The sequence below is a fragment of the Ursus arctos genome, unplaced genomic scaffold (assembly GCF_023065955.2).
Source record: "Ursus arctos isolate Adak ecotype North America unplaced genomic scaffold, UrsArc2.0 scaffold_23, whole genome shotgun sequence".
In the NCBI taxonomy this organism is placed as follows: domain Eukaryota; kingdom Metazoa; phylum Chordata; class Mammalia; order Carnivora; family Ursidae; genus Ursus; species Ursus arctos.
Genome location: NW_026622908.1, coordinates 15,421,052 through 15,440,484, shown reverse-complemented (window position 1 = coordinate 15,440,484; position 19,433 = coordinate 15,421,052). Strand labels below are relative to the sequence as shown.

General features: G+C 39.6%; 1 protein-coding gene and 1 long non-coding RNA gene across 11 annotated transcripts in view; one reads left to right on the top strand and one right to left on the bottom strand.

Moving 5' to 3' along the window:
- The window catches only part of LOC130544642 (uncharacterized), a 134,458-nt gene extending 123,163 nt beyond the window's left edge, over nucleotides 1–11,295 (top strand). For all 7 annotated transcript variants that reach the window (XR_008961064.1, XR_008961068.1, XR_008961067.1 and 4 more), the window contains 2 exons: nucleotides 10,951–11,020; nucleotides 11,147–11,295. This is a non-coding gene — a long non-coding RNA (uncharacterized LOC130544642). The remainder of the gene's footprint in view (nucleotides 1–10,950; nucleotides 11,021–11,146) is intronic.
- BBOX1 (gamma-butyrobetaine hydroxylase 1) overlaps nucleotides 1–13,379 on the bottom strand; it is a 60,020-nt gene extending 46,641 nt beyond the window's left edge. For 3 of the 4 annotated variants that reach the window (XM_057317291.1, XM_044389043.3, XM_026512208.4), the window contains exons 1-2: nucleotides 4,706–5,112; nucleotides 3,309–3,423 (exon numbers count right to left, since the gene is read on the bottom strand). In XM_057317291.1, coding sequence (XP_057173274.1) covers nucleotides 3,309–3,423; nucleotides 4,706–4,924 — 334 coding nt within the window. In that variant the 5' untranslated portion in view covers nucleotides 4,925–5,112. Of the gene's footprint in view, nucleotides 1–3,308; nucleotides 3,424–4,705; nucleotides 5,113–12,522; nucleotides 12,812–13,068 lie in introns of those variants that run through there. The other variant, XM_057317290.1, reaches the window with a different exon arrangement.
- Nucleotides 13,380–19,433: the final 6,054 nt, after the last annotated feature.

Below are 19,433 nucleotides of genomic sequence, written 5' to 3'. Positions count from 1 at the left end.
GTGTATAATCATTTCAATTTGACATGGAAGCTAAAACACAATTACATTAATAAAAATCTTCGTATTTCCAATGTTTTATTAAAGTTTTCAATTTTCATTCGTATGTTTGGAAACATTTACATGCTAGGCATCAACAGTCAGTTTTTAAATTGGAGAATAGAGAACGAGGCCAGCAACAAGGCCAGATAGATATTGACCTATCCTATAGGTCAGTTTGTGTTTCCCTTGAATACAAGTTCTTCCCCATCGTCTCTTCTACTTCCTAGTTTATGTTCTCAATGCCTCTTGTAGGAATATTTCTAGGCCATGCTATGGTCACCCCGTTCCCTGTTCCACTCCCCACGCCAGCCCATCCAATACAGATGACCATGACCAAGAATTTCCAACACAGATCCGATTGCTCCACTCTCTTTTGGAAGATAAATATAAACCAAGAACTAAAGGGACCTACTGGGGGAGGGGAGAATGCAACCAGAGAAAGAGGAAGTTAAGAAGATATTCACAAGCTTATAAGCATTTGAGAAATTATCTGCATCTTGTCAAAATCAGAACGACGTAACTCTGAATATGGAAAATGCATTCGAAAGAAAATGAAGCAACCTTCTTAAACTTATAAAGATACTTAACTCATTTCCCTGGCCTTATTAGGAAGAGAATCAGCCTGGAAAACGAATGGAAGGGAACACACCTGAGCTCTATGTTGAGAAAATGTCCTTGTTGCAAGGTTTTGGACTCAGCACCTTAGTAGGGCAGGAAGCCGCTTCATGGTTTGGCCCCCTCCTTCTTCTCTGTTGCCCTAATGATTTTAACTTCACTGATATTAAACAAACTGCAGTTTCCAAGCCTACCCTTCTATTTACACATCCATGATTTTCTTCATGCCCTTTCTCTGTCGAGAATTTCCTCATTGTCTTTGCCTGACAAACTGATTCTTCAAAATCCAGCTCACCTATCACTGGGCTTCTGAGGATTATTTTCTTGTCTCTTCAGATTCCTTCCTCTATGTTATAATTAACCTTCTCTGCATGCTTTCATGCACTTAAAATAAAATATTATGCTTATTTGTTTTCAGGGCTTGGGTCCCCCTCTTACACATGATAAATCCTTGAGGACAGAATCTGTGTCTTTTTTTAACTTGGTATTTCCTTACAGAGTTTCCGGCACATAATAGATGCCCCATATATGTGCAACTGAATAGAAATTTATGAGGGAATGACAATTACCCATGTCTTTCCTTCCAGCTGGGGCGGTCCACTGACAAGAGTTTTTTTCTGGCTGACCATCATGCATCTTTTTATTTTTGAGTTCAACAGCTAGTGCCAAGGGAAGATCAAGAAAAAGTGGTCTGCATCTTGACGCCAGATTTTAAAAGTCTTCCCTCACTCTAAGGAAAGAGCAGAAGAGGCAACATGGCCACTGAGGACAAAAAACAAAATCCTTTCACAAATGTAACTGAGTTTGTTTGCATGTTCTGGAGTTTAAATGTTTGAAAATATGCGATGGCAGGACAATAAGGTGTCAAATTCTACAGGCAAAAAGCCATAGAAGCAATATTCCAAAAATGGCCCGTTGCTTTCTCCTTTACCCCACCAACTGCACAGCTTGAGAATATATTTTAAAAATCTGATCTTGTTTTAAACCATTAAAGTATTTTCCAGTGTCTAAATAGCAGCCAGGTCTCCTTATATTATTCATGACTGCAGTCTGTCAGTGTGACTGGTTTTTTCCACTACTTAACTGAGTGTAGTATCATTTCCATTTTGCTACTGCCTGATAGTACTGAGAAATGTAAGCTATAAAACAGCATTCGTCAAGAAATATTAATGGAGGAGGGTGGCTGTATCTTTTTACAGTGCTTAAAAGCTTAAGCTGTAATAATAAAAAGTTGGCTTTTATTCCCTAAAATCATCAAAAGAAGAACTTGAAGGAAATGAAAGCAAAATCCAACAGGATTATAAAATTAGGGCAGAGTTAAGGAAAAATATTTTGAGTACCAGAAGAAGTCTAAAATAAATAAAAAATAATAATACATTTGTGAAGCAGCTATTTGACCCAGATAATTTCTATTCAGTTATGTAATTAGAGACTACTTGGAGAATCTAACAATACCCTCTCCGGGGAAAGGCAGGATAAACATCTTTCCCTGGATGCCCATCTGGATTCCACCAGCTAGCTAGATAAAGAAGAAAGCGGATTCCTGGCAGTTTAGACAGAAAGCACTAGAGCAAAACCATGTCAGTTGTCAGAATGATGAGACTAAGAATGTAGAGGAACCTAGTTCTTGACAACCCCAGCCTGTGCCTGAACAGGAAGGGGACAATATCATGCCCTATTGATAACCACAGGACAAGGCGGAACTGTGTGGTTCAAGCTAATTAATTAGTAATATCTCCACACCCAGGAAACTAGCATTGAAAACTACTTACTATACATGTTTGAGAATTTCAGGCCTGAAAGGAGTAGGTGAGGTCTCTATCTTGGTGTGTGACCCAGAATTCTCAGAAGGGGTGTTAAAAAATTCAACAAGCCTGGTCCAATATATCTGGTTAACAGTGAAGAAGAAAGTTCAGGGAGACTTGCCTTGTTAGTGTGTTTGTAGAAGTCAAAATTCTGGTAAATACTTAAGAATCGTGAGATTTTTAGAATTTGCCTTTGACCCACATAGTCTTACGTTACAAATGTTCAAATTACACAGAGAGTAAATAATTAACTTTTTACCTGTATTAAATATTTCTTTTGTTCTGTCTCTCAGCTCAAGAATAAAATCTTTTTCCACCAAATCCAACTACGACAGATTTTCTGAACATTTTTGCGGTCGCAGATTTCCTTGAGACCCATGAATCTCTCCCCACACAAACTTGCACACATGCACTCACACTCACGCTCCCATGCTCACTCAATGCCCTGTATACCTTTCATGGGATTCAGGGTCACATAATTTTGCCTGTGGATACCAGGTTAGGAATTCCTGCATTGTTGATTTCGTGTTGTTGTGGCTTTAGATAAAATTAAGAAGTCCACCTCATTCACCCTACTCCTTTGCAGTGGTGACTTAGGGAGTGTCTGGTGTGTCCAGAATCGTGGTAGATGACAAGGACACAAATTTGCTGCACTTTTTCTTTTCCAGGCTCTTTAGAATCTCTAGACCTCCTCTTTATTTCCTTTCATCTCTACCCAAACGATCTGTGTTAGTAAATCATTAAACATTCTGCATAAATTACAATAACGTTTCAACAAAAGCACAAGGGTTTGAATTTACTTCGGCGCAAATTTCTTACCATACAAGTTTTAAAAGACGGCAAGGTTACCTGGCAAAAATAATTCTCTTTGCAGTTTTTCTCTGGCCTGCTGTGAAAAGCATCTTTTCTTCAGCCAGTCAGCTTCAAATTCACTGTAATGCTCATTTGGCCACGTGATACAAACCTTGTAACACAGAAAGCAAATATCGTATGTATATGTGTATACATGTATGCCATGCTTCTATGTACTTTCATTCACTGTTGCTCTGGTTTTGAATGTCAGTTTAAGATATTCGGGGGATCCAATTCTCCCTGAGTCTTTTATTTTTTTATTTTATCTTATTTTCACCTAGGCATAGAATACACTTTTGGAAAACAAGAAAACTGAAAGCCAAAGGGATACATCTGTGGTCTGGGGTCCCTTAAATACCACACAAGAAATAAAAGCTGACTAGAACCAAAGTTCTTTTCTCGTTCTATGTCCTCTAAACCTGTTGTTTCCAAACTTTCTGTGATGACGAACGGCAGCTATCCCCGAATCTAGCCTTCCTTCCAGGAGTATCAGAAGCAGGAATGACAACAACAAGCCAGACCATCATCACAAGAAGCAGCAAGGACAACAGCACTCGGCGTGTGTCCTGTGTCACGAGTACGGCAGACACAACTCGTCTAGTCCTCATACAGCCCGAGAAAGAAGGTGCTACCAGTATTCACGTTCTTCAAGTGAGGGACGTAAGAGTAAATAACAATTCTAAGGTCGCACAGCTCGCAAGCAGTGAATCCTGGGAGTAAAGTCCTTGAATGCAGATGAAGACAAGAAGCGGGGAGAGCCATGACCTAGCTGGTCACACTTGCTCCTCTGAGAATTATCCCAGTGAATTTGGAAGGGAAAAACACAGGCTGGTGGCCCCATCCAGTTTGTGGTTTTGAGAGCTATGTTTTCGGGAATCCTAGAAGCCTTGCATTCGACTCACTCATTTGACTAAAAATACACTAATCAATACACCTTTCTGAGTGCTCACCACATGCCAGACACCATCTCAAAACTTTTTACCCATATTATCTCACTCAGTCCTCACATCATTTCTACGGACAAGTTCTGTCAGTATCCCTATTTTACAGATGCGTAAACTGAGGCCCAGAAGCATTCTTTTTATTATGAAATCGTCTGACTGTGTCTTCAAGGCTGTCACGCACTGAAGGAATAACGAGCCATACGGCAATAGTTCTTCAAAATAGTAGTAATAACAATAACGATAACGATAACAATAACAATAACAATAGCAATAACAGAAGCTCCCACGCAGAGTGAGCGCGCTTACTTTGCACCAAGCCCTACACACACGGGGTTCTAGGTGTAGGCGTGCACACGATCAGATGAAAAATAATTCATCATGTAAGTTATCGGAGACTAACCCCTTCATTTAACGTGGGGGAGAAAGGAGAGGTCATTGAGAGCGGATTACCTTTTTTCTGTCAAACGTCAAGCCTTTAATACCGATGTTCACGTCAAGAGCTTCCATGAGAAGTTTCCGCGCTTTTGCAGAATGCAGGTAGCAGTCGGGGCACTGGCAATTGTCTCGCAGCCATACGGCTGGGTAGAGGGACTCTCCACCCTCATTCCAGAAGATCTGCATCAAATGAGCCCCATCCAGCACGGCTGCCTTCTCGATGGCACAGGTCATGTTTCTGGTCCTTGCAGGCAAATCTTGTCAGCTCCCTGCTATGACAAATCCTGGTTAAAAGGAATCTCAGGCAGATCAAGTCTGAACTTGACTTCTAAGAGTGTGAACAATGCAAGTGGACTCTGGCTCCTGCTAGTTGCTCAGCTGCCAGAGTTTGAGGTTTGCCTATCAGCGCTGGGACCTTTGTTCTGGTGAGAGTATTTCATATGCTGTAAACAGAAACACAGTGACTAAAAGTAAATAAGATAAACATGCTGAATCAGGATCCAGATGAAAAGAATTCTTTGTTTTTTTTCCAGAAATTTTAGATAATGAGTTCAGAACCAATGACACAGGTTTTGTAATTATGTTTGCATACAAGCTCTGAAAATTTTTTAAGGGAGAAAAATACTCCACAAATTGAAAGACTCACTAATGATATCTGTGCTATTTTAACTGACATTCAGTTGCACATGCCTTTTGGAAAAAAATGTTTTTATGACACTAAATTAGTGAACTTGTTCCACTGAGGGAAATTCTAATGCAATTTATTTATTTTTAGAGGTACTATAATCCAGTGCATCGTGCTACTTCTGTTCCATCATTTACTTTTTTACTTATACAATTCATTTTCTAAATGCGGTATAGAAGTCCCCAGGCTCTGCAAGCTCCCCATTCTTGTCTTGCTTGATCTGTTCACTGGGATTTTCTAATAGAGTGTGCCTTGATATTGTGGTTCATTTAATCTAAACCTTAACTGAGTATTTTTATGAAGCTTCACCTTAGTTAGGAATACATGAATTCTTTTTGTTAAGAAACACACCAAATTTTGAGGGCGTGAAGTATTTATAGGAAAGGAAATCAAGGGAAAAGAGAGGCACAAGGTATTACAGACTGAGCCCCTCAGTGTTCATTATGATTCCAGTAATGACTACATATGGGGCCTTCCAAAATTGTGTCCATGTTCTAAATCTCACTTTCTTCATATATAATTTTCCAGGGCTCTAAAGCTTATATGAAGAAGTAGAACTTACCTAGAAAATGTTGAATTTATATGGAAGAGGTAGAACTTCTTAACCTGTCCCATATCATGATTAACTCATTAACAGAAGGTGACATGTGATGATAGAAACAAGACTTCACTGTCTTGGGATGAATGGGAGGCATGCATATGTGTGCACGTGCACACACACACACACACACACACTGCTTAACAAATTCCTCCCATGTTTCAGGCACTGCAGTAGACACTGGAGGGTTCAATGACAAGCACGGCAAAATAGCTCCCTGCCTTCCTTGAACTTACAGATAGGAAGACTTTATGTACCACTAACACAACTTTAAAAAATACTTTACACTACATCAACATGAAACAACTTTTAGGTGATTGTTTTATATATAGTTCCTCAAATCATTAACGTGGCTGATTTAGTCAGGTTATGAAGCTGGGCCAAGACAAGAAAAGATTGCTTTCTCCAGTTAGCTCAACCACACTGAAGTTACCTAATGATAAAAAGAGAAACACAATTCACAGGGTCTCATGCCGATACCTACTCGGGAACTCTCATCCATTTTTTTCTTAATAATTTATATAGCAACAGGGCAGCACTACTACCTAGAAAAAAAAATCATTGAAAATGTTCTTTAGTTCAAAAAAAAAAAATCATAGAATAGATAGGGTGGTTAATGTCCCTGACAGCTGAAGGGGAACCTGGCAAGCTTTTCCTATAAGTGGTTTCAGAAGACAGTGATGGTTCCCGTAAATACAGAATAATCTAACTAGATCCTTAAATAACATATGATACACAAGGACAAAAAGAAGAAATGCAGTAACTCTTTATTTAAGTCAGGGTTGACAAATATTTTCTATAAAAAGGAAGATGGTATATATTTTTGGCTTTCCAGGCTACCTATAGTCCCTAGCACATATTCTTATTTTATTTTCTTAAATTTTTGTAAGAATGTAAAAGCTAGTCTTACCTCATAGGCTGGATAAAGCAGGCTGTAGGCCATACTCGGCCCACTGACAAGGATTTGCCTGTCCTTGACTGAATTATGTAAGGCATGCTTTCGTTCCAGTGGTAGACAATCATACTTAAATACAGAAAATAGTTCTCTAGGGGCGCCTGGGTGGCACAGCGGTTAAGCGTCTGCCTTCGGCTCAGGGCGTGATCCCGGCGTTATGGGATCGAGCCCCACATCAGGCTCCTCCGCTAGGAGCCTGCTTCTTCCTCTCCCACTCCCCCTGCTTGTGTTCCCTCTCTCGCTGGCTGTCTCTATCTCTGTCAAATAAATAAATAAAATCTTAAAAAAAAAAAAAAAGAAAATAGTTCTCTTCATTTCCCCTTATATATAAAGTTAACATATTCAAATAATACTAAACATCTTTTTGCTTGAAATGCTGTATTAGAAAGTTCAAATTTCACCATGAAGCTCCAGAGTTCAAGAGAAAAGTGAGAGAATTATGAAAGTAAACAAGAAAATAAGGCTGGGGACGAATTGCACTGGAAGTTGTCTGAGAAGCTCCGGGACACCTGCTTAGAGAGAACGTCTATTTGAGGAAGTCTTAACACGATATGATCACTTGCTTCTGAATGCATGAGAATTCCTTGTTCCTACAGATAGCCATATGGAGACGTGGATATGTTTACCATGAGGCTATAACTAGTCTTCTTAGTACAAGGCTATGCTTTTTCAGTGGGTGGCAAGCAGATGAGAGATAGAAAAAGTTCTGGTTTTATAGCAAGGAAATATCAACATGGATGATGGAGATTCCACAGGCAAAACAGAAGCAGGGGAAAAAAAATATATGCGTGTATCCTAATTTGTTTATCTTGTTATTTATTTGTTTTGGTACTTAACCTGATCTATTTATTAACTGATGAATTATTCACTTGCTAAAATTACTTGCCAAGAATCAAAGGTGAAAGATACGTCAACATATCAATACACACAAAATAAACATATGTAGCTTTCAAGCTCACCTTCTTTATATTGAGAACAGAGCTACCTTTTTTTTTTTTTTTTTTTTTGAGAGAGAGAAAGAGGGCATGTGTGGGGGTGGAGCAGAGGGAGAGGGAAAGAGAGAGAATTTCAAGCAAGCTCCATCCCCCAGTGCAGAGCCAGATGTGGGTCTCAATCCCACACCCTGAGATGAAGACCTGAGCCAAAATCAAGAGTCAGGGCATCTAACCCACTGAATCACTCAGGCGCCCCAACATAGCTACTTTTAGAATACATCTGACATATTTGTCCCGGTCTGGTTTCAAAATGGTGTAGGATGTATTTAACCCACTGTAATAGTCCTTCGGTTACAATAAACCAAAATCCTGTGCCTCCTTCATTCCCTTTCTTCTCTCAATCTACTCAGTTTTTCAGCCTATTCTTTATAATATATGATCTCTTGATTTTGTACCTTTCAGGATGTATGGTTACTTTTCCACTTTATAAACATCCTTCAAAATGTGGGACTTCGAATTATACAATATAGCACAGATGTAACATTTCTAGTGTAAAAAAAAGAGAAATTAGTACCTTAATGAGGAAAGAAATTTTTTTGTTTTTAATTTTTTTTTTTTTTTTTACTTGAAGGTTTGGAAGAATAGTGTTAACTGTTTATGGGATCTTAAGAAAGAATAACTAGTTTGGCTGTACGATAAGAATATTGGTTTTAATATATTGAGGTAAGATTACAATACTAGTAATAATAGTAAAAACTTACATTTACCAAATGCCTTCCTCATGCCAATCATATGCTAAGTGCTTCACGTACAATAACTCACTGAATCTTCATCACAACCCAATGAAAAATGTACTGCAATTACCTGAATAAGCAGCAAAAGAAAGAGGCTAGCGAGTATCAGCATACAGATGGTAGTAGAATCCATCTTAAGTTCTCCAAGAGAGTAAGACAATTCAGAAAAAAATAAATTCTTTTCATTTATTTTTATCATCAAAATTTCATGTAAGTTTGTGTATATTTCAGACTCCACTCATTTTCTGTAATGTGTTCATTAATGAGTTTGAAAAGGTGTTGGTTGAAAGGATTTTCATGAAACTTGAAACTTGATACATTGATACATAATGGATACATTGTTTTCCACTATAATAAACACCATCCCTATACTTAAAGATGTATAGGGACTGTCTCCATGTCCCACTTACTGTTGAAGTGGTCACACTTCATAGACATCTGTACCAACCAGCACTAATTACATTCCAACCTGCCATCTGAAGCTTTCCATTTCTCTCTTTTTTTCTTTTTTTCTTTCTTTGTTCTACCTAACATGTTTGAACACTTCCAGATATAGGGGAACCTGACTCTTCCCCTCTTTCCAGCCTGCTTGGCCAAATGGAGACCCTGAGGAGGGTATTTCAAGAAAGGAGGCGCTGTCAGGATCAGAGGCTGATGGGAGCTGCCTGAGGCACCGAGGAGAGTGTGGAAGAACTGGAAAGACTTGGGTGTTGCTGAAGTTAAATTGTTTGGGTATCTATGAAGGAGCTTGTCGGGTCATTTCTATTCTTCACAATCCCTTTCTCAGTTTATGACAAATGTGAATGATAACCCAAACAAAAGCAGAGAGAAATGGGAAAAAGGTTTCCCTCTTTAACTTGTCCTGTTTTACTTAAAGCTCTATTGGGGCAAATGCAATGAACATTCAAAAAGAAAGAAAAATTGAGGATCATCAGTATTTAAAGGCAAATTCTTTCTGAAGGTTTATAGACTTGTAAGTAAGTGCGATTTGTAGAAATCCGTTTTTCCATTTAGCCCACGTGACCTGTGAAAATTGAGCCCTGTTGAAGCATCATAGACATGTAGCTATCTGATAAACTACTGTGTTTCTTTGAAGAACAGAAAAAAAGAGAAAAAGAAAAAAGTAGATATTCCTAACTATATACATAGCTTCTATATATTATATATACACTAAAGATATCTTTATATATTATATATATATATATTTTTTACTGGTGGGTCCTCTTTGCTAAAATAAAGAGCACATATAAAACAAAAATCTTTATTTATCTTATGACTTAATTATTATTTGGCCTTTCCCTACTCCCAATTATAATTTGGTTTATGAAATATCAGATTTGTTTGGGTGGGAGTGAGTAAATTTGCTTGTCCTGAAAAACAAAACAAATCTTGGATTAGGGGGATTCCAAACTGATAGGGTAGATTTCTTTTAATTTAATCCCATCACTTGGTGTGTGTGTGTGTGTGTGTTCTTTCCTAACTGACTCACCATATTTTTTTCCCCTTCAGAGTTATGGAAGTTTATTTGGGACTCCTATTTGGCACAACTAAATTGTCTGTTTTAGAGATTATCCTACTTCGGCAATAGGTGTGGTTTTGTCTTTTTAAAAATTGTATAAATTCAAGTTCTCTCAGCTGGTTTTCTCTAGCACTGTTTGGAAATGCAAGAAAGTAGCTCTGAAAGTTATTTCATGCATTGATCTTGGAAATAAAAGAACTTAGAACTAGAACTCTCAGAGCCTGAAAGAAACAACTCGTGATATCCCTGGGCTCAGTGCCCTCATCTGATATGCAAGGATAATGGAAGCTCAGAGATGCTGGGTGTGATCTCTCCAAGCCCGCCATGCTGGCTAGTGGGAGAGGTTGCTCCAAACCTCGGTTTGCCAGTTCGCTGTGCACGTATAAAGTAAACATTTCCTAGTTCTAATAAAAGAGTGCAAAATTCCCTCAAACACTAATTAATTGCACTAATTTGTACCATGGGTTTTGGATAAGATTCTCAGGAAGTCGACGTAGAAGCTCCACAGTTACTATACATAAAAATTAAATCGATGGAAATTAATAATATACATCTGAGCAGGTTGATTCCTCTCCTAGATTACTGACCCCTAAAATAAAGGCTATAATTTTTGACTGCTTTTTTTTTTTTTTCGTAAGAGAAGGAAAGAATAGAGTGGACTCATGTTATCAAATGTCAGTATCTGTTAATTTCCATCTTCTCGTCCTTAGGTAAGTCATCGGACCTGCTGTCAGATAGCAGGATTCTCTAATGTGTCTGTCCTCCGGCTTCTAGGTGGCAGGATGAGAAAATGATCACAATGCAAGAAACATGCAAATCATAGGGGAATGTGTGCATGTGTGGTGTATGTATAAAATCATTTATTTAGCACTTATTATGTTCTGGCCCCTCGGCTAATGCTTTCTATTATATTCACCTCATTTAATTCTCCAGAAATACTGAGTTCAGTGCTATCACTTCTATTTTACAGGTGACCTTGAGCCTGGACAGGTGAAGCAACTGACTTGAAAACAGAGGAAATAGGAACCCGACCACTACACCAAACTACATCATGGAGAATCTGTGGCTGAACAATTTCCCAGGCAATAATTTTAATTTACCAAAAATGTACTATTAAAATATTAGCCAAATATCAAGTTTGTTGGTTGTCAGTTGACCTCACCGTCCAACATTTCATCATCAGAAGAAGAGGACAGGAAGTTTTCCAGACATTACACCATAAAGGCTTAGAAAGTATTACTATTGTTTTATATATCAACCTTTAAATCATAAAACTGAACTCATTTCCATCTGGTAAGGTAGAGGTTGACCAGACTGTATCTGAGAATTTGAGTGTTTGAACTTTAGTATCATTTGAATACATGCACACTCTACTCATTACACCTGCTACCTAAGGACCGTCAACTTAGAGCCTCTTGTTTTTTTTTTATTTTTATTTTTTAACTTGATTTAGTAAGTGGCTGAGCTACTTAAGAATTCATGAATATACTCCTGTGGATAATGAATTCTATAAAGCCATTAGAAAAAACAGTCTCCACTCTCTTGAGTAGGGTCACTATTCTGCCAGCTACCTTGTTTAAGGTATCAAATTTTGTATAAATGCTTCCTTTCTAAATTATAAAAAAGAAAACTTTTTGTAAAAAGCTTCAGTCTGGTAGAATTAACCACATTCAGATTGAAACTCCTATATCAAAGTGTCCGTTGACCAGTGTAATGCAGCGTACTGAGTCTAGATTTTAAGATTTCTAAATCTTTGAACCAGGACATATATTCGTTATAAGAAATTCTGTGTTTTATAACAAAATTAATTCAAAATACCTGCCATGTCTCTTCTTGAGCTACATTTGGGGAACCAAACAACTGAAAATGCACACAAAGTTCAGTGTTAATTGACCGGCATTCTAGAGAAGCAGGCTCCATTAAGTTTTGGACTTCACAAAGGGCCAAGGTATAATATGCAGTCCCTTTCTTTGGGCTGGGTTGTGGATTATTCAATGAATGTTTCCAAATCCAGCCAGAACCCTCCCTTTCCCACCACCCAGTCTGCTTTTGAGACAGTGTCCTCTCTGTCCCCTCTGTAGGCTTTCTGGATCAGCTTAGGGACTGTAAAGTAACTTGACTACTAGACTAAGCCAAACATAATTGGGAAAGGAAAGCTGCCAAGAAGCAATCAGATCCACTGCATTCCAAAATCAAGCCTATTCCAAATGCCTGATGGACCATCCCCTTCGCAGCCCACATGGCTGTGAGACACATGTGCCTGGATTTCCAATTAGATGCTCCCCCCACCCCCAATCCACAGACCTGAAGCTCTTCAAACAAGGCAAAGTTGAGCTAAAATCCTACCTGTTCTCAGATGTGCTTTAGGCGCCAAAGCATGCAAAATTTACCAAGGAAAGAAAACGTCAGCTTTGATCTTCAGCTTCCTTTGGGGAGGGAGCCTTCTGGTAACTGGCACATCCCAGTTGATCTGCCGGCAGTTTCCTTACATCTGACATGTGATGTAGCACTATTACTTGGGAGCCTTTCTTTCTGCTCCTGGCAGCTCCATGGAAGCCCTGCCCCCAGACACAGCTGAGGTTTGCAAATGAGGAAGGATGTCCCAATCTGAAGGTGTAGCAACTCCTGAAGGGAGCTTGGAGGTAGAAAGAAAGAAAGAGAGAGAGGTGTCGGGGAGAGAGAGAGAGAGAGATAGGGAAGAAAGGAAAGACGGAAGGACGGGAGGGAAAGGAAGGGAAAAGAAAAGGAAAAGATTTTCATGGTCTAGAGGAGAAGCAGTCGGAGAAAGACTTGATCTCATATTGGTGCCTGAAGCCACAAAACCCCGGGACTCAGTGCAAAGCGCTGCTTTAGTTCAGAGTCTTTCCTGGTAGAAGGAAGAGCAGTTCTCACCTGCCTGTTCTCCTGGCCCTGAGCCAGCAGCAGCAATGGAAGCCCGTGAAGGAGACTCCTGTCTCATCCGTTCACAGTGACAGTCCTTTTACTGCCAAACTCACTTGGAGAAAAGACATTGAGATGAGGAATTAACAGGAAGGAGCCACCATCTCCCACCTCAGCAGAGGTGAAGTGGTATTTGCTTGCCCATAGAAGATTCCATCTGAGTCTCTCTGAAGGGAGACTATTTCTGGGGCTAGGAGGAAGGGTGGGATAGATCCCCTTAAGCCTGATGCCCTCCTTTCTTGGCAGCTTTAGCGGAAATGAACAGTAGCTGCCAGAGAACATGGGGCTTTTTTGAAGGCACCTGGTTGCCCAGTGACTTGACTCACAATTACACAGGCCTGAGGGCAACAAAAGGGAAAGGCCAGGGTGGGCAGTAGGCCAGGGACCCAAAGCCTGGCTGCCAGGCATTCAGATGGAGAGTGCCCAGTGCAGGGGAAGGGCTGGTGGACAAGTCTCAAGTCCTAGTTCCTAACAGGGTGGGAGATTCCACTAAAAGAAAATCTGCAGGTGGCAAGTGAGGTCCAGGAGAGAGCCACACGAGCCCTCTGCCCTCCTCCTGCAAAACCACCCCACCCAAAAGACACTGAAGCTGCCTCAGCCGGCAACTTGTTGCTTCTTGCCCGAAGGACTCTCACAGCTGTGAGACAGGCAGGCAGAAACAAAAGAGCTAACCCTGGAGAGAGAAAATGCAGCCCAACTCTCCCATGGCCTCCGTTCTTGCTCAGGACAGCTCCCCCTCCCAGCGACCCCGTCCCTCCACGATGCCCTGTCAGCGCCTTTCACAGTCAAATTTCAATGGTGTCTTTTCCTTTGTGGTCCCCTCCTCCATCTTCCTTCTTCCTTTCCCCAAGTCCCCAGGTCAAATTACTGACACCCAGCGTCCAGTGAAAGTAACAGCAGGTTTTGTTTCCCAAGGACGGGAGGAGGGTAGGTGCATGTGAGATGCCCTCCTACGCGTTGCCAGCATTTTAAAGCCCCCGGTAACTGAGGCTACAGGTGTGCCAGAAGCAAGCAGTTAATTATATTCTAAACATTCAGATGACATCATAGAAGTACATTCAACTAATTTTTATTCCACACTTTGCGCTTTCGTAACCATCCCTGGAGTAAATTAGGTAAATTCGGCTCCAGCTTGAAGAAAGTTGTTGAAAAAATGTGTTGCACGTACATGGCTTCTAGTAGAAGAGCAAACCAAAACAAAACAACAAACACACCTGTCAGTAGTTCTAGGTTTAAATCCTGCGCCTGAAGAATGAGTTCCCACACTGAAAACAACAAACAAATCATATTCTTGACCGTGAGAAGCCTCTTCAAGATAAAAATAAATAAATAAATGAGCATCTCTCCGAGGCTGTCTCCTATCTGTGTCAATCTTTCATAGTCTCCAGCTTGCTTTCCCATAGGGCTGTGCAGCGTACTATCCGGCAGGTAGCCAGCCACGTCACTGGTCTGGGTTTTCGGAGAAAATGAGACCACGCAGGCTCATGAACTACAGAAGGTGACAAATGAGCAAGAGGTAGCGTTGGTTCCAGAGCCAGAAATGTTGACACTTTGCTCCAGTGTCTTTCTTTCTTTCTTTCTTTCTTTCTTTCTTTCTTTCTTTCTTTCTTTCTTTTTCTTTCTTTTCTTTCTTTCTTTCTTTCTTTCTTTCTTTCTTTCTTTCTTTCTTTCTTTCCCTCTTTCTTTCTTTCCCTCTTTCTTTCTTTCTTTTTTTCAGATTTAAGAAAAGTTTATTCTTCAAATGAACTCCATCTGCAGTGCAGTGAGTTGAACTTAAGTACAGCCGGCGTGGTACGCAGGAGAACCACGGAAATACACGACGAGCGAGCGCCAACAAAGGCCGCCCCGGATTTCTTCAAAGCCTCCTTCAGTGTTGCCCAGGCAGAAAGATTGGACCTGACGGAGCAAGATCCCACTCCGAGATGCGAGGGTGGGTGGTGTTTCCCGGGCAGGAAGCCTGGTGACTTCAGCGGCAGCACCGTCCATCGTATTGTATTTAACGTGTGGGGAGGCTCAGGGAGTTGTCTGGGCTTAAGAAACGATTACAGATGGCGGGGCGAGTTAGCGGAGAGCGCGCTTCCGGGCTCCCTCTCCCTCTGCCCCTCCCCCTCCCCACAACTCCTGCTCGCTCTCTCTCATTCTGCGCTCTCTCTCCCCAAGAAGTCAATAAAATCGTTAAAAAAGACTGTAATTTATATATAATTTTATATAAAGAAGGAAACTAAAATGGCCCCTAATCCCATTGCCCTCACATTATTTAGAAAAATACAGAAAGATTAAATGAAAAGTAAGTCTTTCTTCTCCTTCTTTTGGATTCCTTTTCCCAAATACAATTACTGTTATTTATTTATTTTTTTGGCCTATACTGAAGTATTATTATACAAGTGTGAACCCCAGCGGTGTACTCGTAAACAATGAACAACCAGTTCTTGGTGCCCACATGGTCCTAACCCTCAGGTAAATAACAAAAGTGTTTTTATCACCCATGGTGACAGGTCCCATGAGTAAGGAGCGAGCCAGGCATCAGAGCGGGGAGCCGGCTGCAAGAGTGCAGCCAGGAGTGGGCTCTCAGCTCAGGGTTGCCGCAAACCGCGAACCCCGGCACTGTTGGGTGACCGCTCTCTGAGCGGGGGTGCAACAAACAGCAGAACCAGTGAGACCCCCCCTCCTCCACAGGAGTGGTGCGGGACTGCACCACAGCAGTCTGCAGGGTTTGGAGACTCAAAATGGGGTCGTGTGCCTGAGACAGAAATGCTCCGTCACAGGCTGGGTGAACATGGAGTGCCGTCGGGGACCAGGGAGACTGGAGGGATTGCTTTTCTGAGGGCGCACTGGGGAGTGGGGCCATAAGCCTTTGGCTCTGCCCACGGATTGGGAGGCCACTGTCTTCATTCTCATCCTATAGAGCTGTGTGGAAAGCCTACAGGAAACAAAAGCCACGGATAGCAAACCAGAGGGGATTACTTAGCCTGGCCCCTGGCAAGGGTGGTGCAATTCCACCTGGGCAAAGACGTTTGAGAATCAACGCAACAGGCCCTTCTCCCAGAAGATCAGCAAGAACGTCCTGCCAAGACCAAGTTTACCCATCAATGCGAACTGCAGAGCTCCAGTGCTAAGGGAACACACTACATAGAATTCATGGCTTTTCCCCCATGATTCTTTAGTCTTTCAAATTTAATTAAAAAAAATTTTTTTTTCTCTTCCCTTTTTCAACCAACTTTTTATTTTATCAACTCTTTTTAAAAATCTTTTTTAATTTTAATTTTTTCATTTACATTCTATCTCTACATTGTATTTAATTATATATATGTATATGTGTGTGTGTATATATATATATATATATATTTTTTTTTTCTTTCTTTAAAAATTTTGGGATGCAGTTTCTTCTAACAGATCAAAATACACCCAAAATCTAGTGTATGGTTCTGTTCTTTCACCTGTCTGATCATATTCTCTTTTTTGTTTTTTTTCTTCCTTTATTTGTGTTTTTTGTTTTGTTAAAGTCTTTTTTAATTTTCATCTTTACAGTTACAATATATTTAATTTTATTTCTGTATATATAAGTTTTTCTTTCTTTACAGTTTCTTCTAACAAACTGACCAAAATACATTAGGGAAATAGTGTATTGCTCTGTTCTATTCACCTGTTTGTTTATATCCCTTCGTTTTGGTAGTTGTTGTTTTCTCTTTTGTTTTTTATTGTCTTTAAATTTTTCATTTTTACGGTTGCAGTCTATCCTTTCATTGTATTTAATTTTATTTTGTACATATATAAGTTTCTCTTTCTTTACAATTTTGGGATCTAGTTTTCTAAGAAACAGACCAAAATACACACAGAATCCAGTGTGTTGCTCTATTCTGTTCACCTGTCTGATTATAGTCTCTTTTTTCTTCTTTTATTTATTTATTTGTTTATTTATTTATTTTGGTTTTGGGTCCCTTCTGATTTGGTTAGTGCATATTTCTCTGGGGTCATTGTTGCCATTATAGTATTTTGTTGTCTTGTTCATCTGTTCTTCTCTGGACAGAGTGACAAGATGGAAAAACTCACCTCAAAAAAGAGAACAAGAGGCAGTACTGACTGCCAGGGACCTAACCAGTATGGACATAAGTAAGATGTCAGATCTAGAGTTCAGAATAATGATTATAAAGATACTAGCTGGGCTTGATAAAAGCATAGAGGATACTAGAGAATCCCTTTCTGGAGAAATAAAAGAACTAAAATCTAACCAAGTTGAAATCAAAAAAGCTATTAATGAGATGCAATGAAAAATGGAGGCTCTAACTGCTAGGGTAAGTGAGGCAGGAAAGAGAATTAGTGATATAGAAGACCAAATGTTGGAGAATAGAGAAGCTGAACAAAAGAGAGATAAACAACTACTGGATCATGAGGGGAGAATTTGAGAGATAAGTGATACCATAAAGTGAAACAACATTAGAATAATTGGGATCCCAGAAGAAGAAGAAAGAGAGAGAGAGAGAGAGGCAGAAGGTATATTGGAGCAAATTATAGTAGAGAAATTTCCTAATCTGGGGAAAGAAACAGACATCAAAGTCCAGGAGGCACAGAGAACCCCCCTTAAAATCAATAAAAATAGGTCAACACCCCAACGTATAATAGTGAAACTTGCAAATCTCAGAGACAAAAAGAAAATACTGAAAGCAGTTTGGGGCAAGAGGTGTGTAACCTACAACAGTAGAAACATTAGACTGGCAGCAGAGCTATCCACAGGGACCTGGCAAGCCAGAAAGGACTGGCATGATATATTCAGAGTGTTAAATAAGAAAAATATACAGCCAAGAATACTTTATCCAGCTAGGATGTCATTCAAAATAGAAGGAGTGATAAAAAGCTTCCAGAATTAACAGAAACTAAAAGAATTTGTGATCACCAAAACAGTCCTACAAGAAATATTAAAAGGGATCCTCTAAGCAAAGAGAGAGCCCAAAGGTAACATAGACCAGAAAAAAACAGAGACAATATACAGAAATAGTCGTTTTACAGGTAATACAATGGCACTAAATTCATATCTTTCAATAGTTATTCTGAATGTAAATGGACCACATGCCCCAAACAAAAGACACAGGGTATCAAATTGGATAAAAAAGCAAGACCCATCGATATGCTGTCTGCAAGAGACTCATTTTAGAGCCAAAGACACCTCCAGATTTAAAGTGAGGGGGTAGAAATCCATTTACCATGCTAATGGACATCAAAAGAAATCTGAGATGACAATCTGTATTTCAGACAAATTAGATTTTAAAACAAAGACTGTAGTAAGAGATGATGAAGGGCACTATATCATAATTAAAGGGTCTAGCCAAAAAGAAAATCTAACAATTGTAAATATTTATGCCCCTAATATGGGAGCAGCCAATTATATAAGCCAATTAAAAATAAAATTAAAGAAACACATGGACAATAATACAATAAGAATAGGGGACTTTAACACTCCCCTCACTGCAATGGACAGATCATCTAAGCAGAAGATCAACAAGGAAATAAGGGCTTTGAATGGCACACCTGGACCAGATGGACTTCACAGATATATTCAGAACATTCCATCCTAAAGCAACAGAATACACATTCTTCTCGAGTGCACGTGGAACGTTCTCCAGAATAGATCACATCCTGAGTCACAAATCAGATCTCAACTGGTACCAAAAGATTGGAATCATTTGCTGCATATTTTCAGACCACAATGTTTTGAAACTGGAACTCAACCGCAAGAGGAAATTTGGAAAGAACTTAAATACATGGAGGCTAAAGAGCATCCTACTAAAGAATGAATGGATCAATCAGGAAATTAAAGAAGAATTTTAAAAATTCATGGAAACAAATGAAAATGAAAACACAACTGTTCAAAATTTTTGGGACACAGCAAAGATGGTTCTAAGAGAGAAGTATATAGCAATACAAGCTTTTCTCAAGATACAAGAAAGGTCTCAAATAAACAACCTCACCTTACACCTAAAGGAGCAGGAGAAAGAACAGAAAATGAAGTCTAAACCCAGCAGGAGAACAGAAATAAAAAAGATTAGAGCAGAAATCAATGAAACAGAAACCAAAAGAACAGTGAACAGATCAACAAAACTAGGAGCTGGTTCTTTGAAAGAATTAATAAGATTGATAAAATCCTGGCCAGACTTACCAAAAAGAAAAGAGGACTCAAATAAATAAAATCATGAATGAAAGAGGAGAGATCACAATAAACACAGAAGAAATACAAAGAATTATTAGAACATATTATGAGTAACTATATGCCAATGAATTAGGCAATCTGGAAGAAATGGATGCATTTATAGAGACATATAAAC